This window comes from Vigna angularis, chromosome 10, assembly GCF_016808095.1.
Source record: "Vigna angularis cultivar LongXiaoDou No.4 chromosome 10, ASM1680809v1, whole genome shotgun sequence".
Lineage (NCBI taxonomy): Eukaryota > Viridiplantae > Streptophyta > Magnoliopsida > Fabales > Fabaceae > Vigna > Vigna angularis.
The window spans coordinates 24,819,642-24,825,780 of record NC_068979.1 but is presented as its reverse complement, the minus strand read 5'-3'; the positions used below and the strand labels follow the sequence as shown (position 1 = coordinate 24,825,780).

The 6,139-nt window shown below is 36.1% G+C and overlaps 1 protein-coding gene across 1 annotated transcript; it reads right to left on the bottom strand.

Moving 5' to 3' along the window:
- Positions 1 to 972: 972 nt before the first annotated feature.
- LOC108334917 (alpha-xylosidase 1) lies at positions 973 to 5,781 on the bottom strand. The gene is made up of 3 exons (XM_017570841.2): positions 5,486 to 5,781; positions 4,365 to 5,047; positions 973 to 3,111 (listed from the first exon to the last, which is right to left on the bottom strand). Exons 1-3 carry the CDS (start codon positions 5,716 to 5,718, stop codon positions 1,250 to 1,252), a joined length of 2,778 nt encoding a protein of 925 aa, XP_017426330.2. The 5' UTR covers positions 5,719 to 5,781; the 3' UTR covers positions 973 to 1,249.
- Between the last annotated feature and the right edge of the window lie 358 nt (positions 5,782 to 6,139).

Below are 6,139 nucleotides of genomic sequence, written 5' to 3'. Positions count from 1 at the left end.
ATATATATATATATATATATATATATATATATATATATATATATAATATGTACTAAAAAAATGTATTAGATATTGTGTTTCCGAAAATATCTCTTTATATCTTTTTATAGGTTTCCTTCTTCTAAGTTCAGGTTGTCTGCAGTGAGTGAGTGAATAAAGGTCATAACACTTCAGGCACAAATCAAAACTTTGGATGGAAACTTTTCGTTGCAAAATTAAGGAGCATATTCTACTTATGATCAAATTCTTCTTTCTCAATGGTTTTGAAACACGAGATTTTAATCATGCTTTTTATATAAATTTATTAGCATTGATTATAATTATGAAATTTAATGACAGCATTTCAACATATTTTTAGATGAAAAATTTAATTTTAAAATACAATTCAAATAACATACCCAACAAAATATTAATATAAATAAATTTAGTATTTCTGAAAAATAAATTTAAATGAGTTATATCACAAAATATAATTTTTTTTAAATTATTTTTTTCATAGATATAATATAAAATCAAATTCACCCATTATCAATCACTCAGTTAATTAAAATATAACAAGTAATGAGTAACCTCATATTAGATATAATACTTATACCATCCTACCAACAATCAATTAACTAAAATTAATTAAAGTACTTATGTATGAATTTAAGAATATTCATGTAATATTTATTATGTATTTTTGCTACAAATATACGTGCATACTACTATTTTTTGGTTGTGTATACATATTGAAGTGACAAAGGGAAGCTTAGAATTTGATTATGCAGACGTGGAGCGAAGAAGAATAAAATGATAGAATGTTGAAATTTTTGTATTCATTTTAAAATGTTCTTTTTCCTGAAAAATTATGAGGTTATTATTTCAGGTGGTTGACACCAGTATGTATGTATGGATGTATTACTTACACGTTCTGTCATACCTGCTGAAATGACCTTGAAAAAAGATACATACGAGGACGAGGAGACCACCTAAATTATAAGCTCATAATGATTACATTCTCGATTTTTTTACTAGATTCATAATGTTGAGTTTAGTTTATTCTTCTAAATCACTTGAATGACAAGATTGAACCGGAGTACAAAAAAAAACTAACATAACATTGAAATTGCTACTTAAAATGGAAAAGGACGAGCACAATTCTAGCTCATCTCCTCTCCCTCACAACACCTACAAGAATTGTAGAAAGGAAAAGAACACAACAAAGTTGCAAAATCTTAAATAACATATGAGGGCACTGAAACTATCTTCACCCCATTTTCCAGGTCATAGCAAAGTTTTTACCCACTGGGATCTTCAAGCCCTTCAAAGCAACCATGACAGTTTTCTTTTCTCCTTCTCCCTCACTGTTCAAGTGCTCATGTTGTGATGTACTAACATTCACATTTGACGCACCAATTAGAGGCTTTCCATCTATCTCAAGTGAAGAAACTGCTCCACTTCCATCTAATCCCAACACTGATATGGAGTCAATGATCCAACCTTTATCCAAGGCAAACTTCCCCTCTTGGACATCTGACCAAACTTTCACGGCTCCTTCGTTCACAGTTGCATACAGATCAACATAGGTTGAATAGCCATTTCCAAGGTTCATGTCTGGTAATTCATCATTGTCAAGGAAAAGGTTGCCCTTAGCCTCTCCTTGTGCTGCGCCAGATGGGAAGGTTACGATGAGGGTGAAGGGTGTCATTCTGGCCTCCTTGGAGACCATTCCACCCTGCTGCATTGGAAGAATGGTATTCTGATACAAATGCACATTGACAACATGCAGAGGAGCATCCAGGGTAACATAGACTCCATCCTTTGATGTAATGGTGTGAGTCCAATCAAGCAAACTGTACCAGCTACCGGGAGGAAACAGTGCTTTAACTTGTGTTTTCCCCTGCTCAAGCACTGGAGAAACCATTAGACTGCTTCCTAGCAAGAACTGGGTGCTAAGGCCATAACATTCAGTGTATGTTGGGAATGAGAAGAAAAGAGGTCTGGCTATTGGGGCTCCACTGACATGAGCTTCATAGTTCAGTGTGTAAAGGAATGGAAGCAGCTTATACCTTATCCCCAAAGCATTTCTAGCAGACTCAGCCACTGACTGCCATTGGTAAAGCTCCTGTCTAGGGGAGTAGTAGTTTGCATGATCCCTTGAGAATGGGTAGAAAGCCCCTACTTCAATCCATCTATTGCATAGTTCTTCAGTAGGCTGTGGATAGAACCCACATATATCTGAACCCACCATTGGCACCCCAAATATGCCAAAATTGAGCATTGTGGAGATAGAGTACTTCAAGTTTTCCCATGTTCCCTGATTGTCACCTGTCCAATGTGCAGCATATTTGCCTGAACCAACATAAGTAGAACGGGACAAAATAAAGGGTCTTTTTCCTTGAAGCCCTTGAAGGCCCTTGTGAGTTGCAATGGTTTGTGAGAAGCCATAAAGACTGTGAGCGTCATACTCTAACACACCGTTATAGTGGTATGCACTAGTGGCTATTGTTTTGAAGCCAATAGGAGCTTTTATTCCTGAGGCGTTAATTTTGTATGGAGGATCGTCCCACCTTGTGCTAGTGATGTTCTTGCATTCCAAGCAACATATCCATCCAGGTCCTGTTCCAGTAGGGCACTTTCCCTTGGGAAGTTTGCACTTTCCAGAACAGAAATTTGACACCTCGTTCATGTCGATCCACAGGCCATCAACAGGTACAAGTTCATGGAAGCGGCGGATCTCATCGACCCACCAAGAAACCGTCTTTGGATTAAGAAAATCAGGGAAGTTTACTGCCCCAGGCCAAACTTGAGCCACGAAGGGTTCCCCATCATATTTGATAAAAACATCATTAGCCATACCCCTTTGATAAACACCATAACTGGTGTTAATAGCAATTCCAGGGTCTATAATGACAACATATTTCATGCCAATGTTGTGTATCTTGTCCAGGAAGTTCAAAAGCTTTGGACGAGGGTAGTTCGCAGGGTTGAGTGTGAAGTCCTTCTTCCCATCCATGTGATCATCATCATTCCAAATCACATCAAGTGGGATTTGAGCCTTCTTGTAATTCTCCACAACATCTTCAACCACTGAGAGATTGTGATATCCCCATCTGCATTGGTGGAATCCTACAATACCAAATACGTGAAAATATCAGTTAAACTACTCATGGAAAGAAAAATCCGGATACAACTTTCAAATGTAAATGCAAATTATATAGATATAAGGCAAAATCTCGCATGCTTTAAATTCACCCAATTCCCTACACTTCATAAGCTCTTGTCTCTCTGCTCCACTCCTCTCCCCAAGGACAAATATACACACAAACACAGCATGAATCCACCATTAGATCGTAGGAAACAATAATAATCTAACTGTATACTTCCCTTGACACAAGGATAATGTTATTCCAGACATGTCCAAGATCAAGCAGATTAAATAACAAAGGGCATCCGAGATCAGGACAGCACCAAGTTAAAATTGAAGATGGAAAGTCCTTGGATCAGTTTTAAAATTGTATTGAAAACTGATTCATGAATTTTTCACAATAATCCTCATCCCTATTGTAGTAATTGATCCTTTAATTCCATTTATCAAGAAACCCTATCTTTAAAAGGACAGGAAAATTATTGCCAAGGTTAGTCCTATCAGTACATCTTTCTCCCTAGATAAAAAGTAAAGTGATATAACCACGTGTATGCAACGATAGTCCTTGACAAGGACCCACAGATTGCTTTGTAGAATCATGTAACAAAGGTCAAATTCTTGAATCAAAAGTTATTTATTTAGAAAAGAGTAATTCTTTTATATGGAAAAGTTAAGTTACCAACTTTTATGTGGCATCTTATCGTTCCATGTGGACCAGAAAGGTATTAAATTACTCAACTACTAAAATTGGACGTACAAAAGTTAACCACGACACAATTCATAAAATTTGTGACTTATCTTTAAAATATCTTTGCAGACCCAACTTTAGAAAACAAATCAGAACATCCCCCGTTATTCAATATACAGATAAGCTAAAGCAGAAAACAGCTAATTGGAAAATCATAACTCTCTGCATTTTCAACTGCATTATGCACCAAAACAAAATAATATCAGAATTGTACACAAGAAAAGTCACTGAAATCAAATAATGATATGAGAGCTTAAATTCCTTGGATTTTTTTTCAAGGCGAGGACACTGTATCATTAAGTATTTGGATCTATCAAGACCCAGTTTTCGTAATGAATAATTACTCAGTCTACCTAAAAGGAGAATGCTAAATGTTGAATATTAAATATTAAATGTTGACAGCACCCAAATAAATATCAGTAATGCCATAAATACCAAGTAGAAAAGGCAATATTAAAAAACAGAAGAGTGACAAATGAATCATACCAAAGGCCCAGTAAGGCATTGGAGCTGGTCTACCAATTAAGGTAGTGTACTGATCAACAACATTCAGAGGACTAGGCCCAGAAAAGAAGTAAAAGTCAAAAACACCTCCAATAATCTTGTATGTAAGAGAAGTTCCTGTGTAGAAAACATCCATTCCATTGCTATTGAGCAACAGAACACCATGTGCAGAAGCCTTGCCACCTGAGTTTCTGAGATCCATGTACACAGGGTGCGATCCATACAGATCGGCATTGAGATTAATGGCAGAAATGTCAGTGGTGTACAAGGTGTAAGGGTCATTAGGGTACAACTTGATCCCATGTGGCTGTGTGTTCTCTCCCAAACCATACAAGGAGGCATCCTTAGGCAGTTTGGTGGAAATCTCAAGGTACTGGTCCTTGAAAACAAGAGAACTAAAAGGGTCAGAATCACCAGAGGAGGTATCAAAAAGGGTCTCACCATTAGACTTCCTTTTAACCACAAAACTAAAAGGGTCTGAAGTGTAGCTAAACAGAAATTCAGAACCAGAATACTCAGTGACAGTTATAGGGTTCTTCCTGAACTTCCCAATGCTTTGAGACAAAGGTGGTGGTTGCTCCCTCGGTAAAAGGTTGTAGGGAACCTCCCACCTTTGCTTCTGTGCATCGGTTATGTGTACCCTTAAACGATTATCTGCCTCATGCCTGCGAAATCAGAAACAATTAACAAGGTCAAAATTAGAATAAAAAAAAACCTTTTTTCTCGGATTGAAACACAAAAAACAGTATTTATTTTTCCTCCATAATTGTCTTTCGTTATACTAAAATACTAAATATAAACATACTAGGTAAAAAAGACTTTCTTTTCTTTTATTGAAACACCAAAAGCATTACTTTTTCCTCCATATTCATCTTCAAGATCCTGTCAGATACTGAATAGAAACATTTTTTTCTAGCGGAATCCACAATCTTATCCCATACACTTCCAAATACAAAATAAAAACATTTTCTTTAGCAGAGATTTAAACATTTATGACTTACATCTTTCCCCAAACTAATTTTATGAAAATAAAAAAAGGGGACTTTCCAAAAACAAAAATGCAGATGAATGTGCACAGCAGTAGTAGAAGAACTGAGACTTACTTGACATAGAACCTAAGAAGGGGAATGTCAGGGCCATATGTTTTGGTTTTCTGCTTAAGTTGCAGGATCCCTATAAGGCCACCATCAGGGGTCTCTTCAATGGAGACAAGACGGTAGCCCTGGCCAATTTTTGTGGCATTTTTGGAAGAAGAACTAGCTCCTGCTGAACACAGAAGCAGAGCTAGGAGAAGGGAAGAGAGAGATATAGCAGCTAAATGGTTTGAAGACACCATAGCTAACTATGGAGTAATGCAGTGGTGAGTGCTGCTACTGCTACTGTGAGGGTAGCAATGGTGTATAAATAACCAGCCAAGCAAGGTAGATGCCTGATGCAGAGCAAATTACCCTCTTACCCATATGTGTATTTTTAGTATGCCTGTGTTAAGATATGAGTATTACTATAGATAAAATAATATATAATTTGGTATCCAAGGTAAGAAACTGTGTTACTTTAGTTCTTACGTGATACTGTAAATAAATTATGGTATGCCATCTGATAAATCTGTTCTGGTAAAGAGATAATGATTTTCTTTGCTGTGGTACTCATTATATTTTTATTGTTATTAATTTTTAATCAAATATCCTTTTATACTTATAATTTTTATATAGAAATTAAGTTTTTATACCATTAATGTTTTACTTTGCATTTAGTGT

What these genes read in the sequence shown, in the direction of transcription:
- LOC108334917 (XM_017570841.2), bottom strand. Translation starts at nt 5,718, where the DNA reads ATGGTGTCTTCAAACCATTTAGCTGCTATATCTCTCTCTTCCCTTCTC. An exon ending in CTTCTTAGGTTCTATGTCAA is followed by an intron (nt 5,048 to 5,485) that starts GTAAGTCTCAGT and finishes CTGATTTCGCAG; the next exon opens with GCATGAGGCAGATAATCGTT. An exon ending in AATGCCTTACTGGGCCTTTG is followed by an intron (nt 3,112 to 4,364) that starts GTATGATTCATT and finishes TTGGTATTGTAG; the next exon opens with GATTCCACCAATGCAGATGG.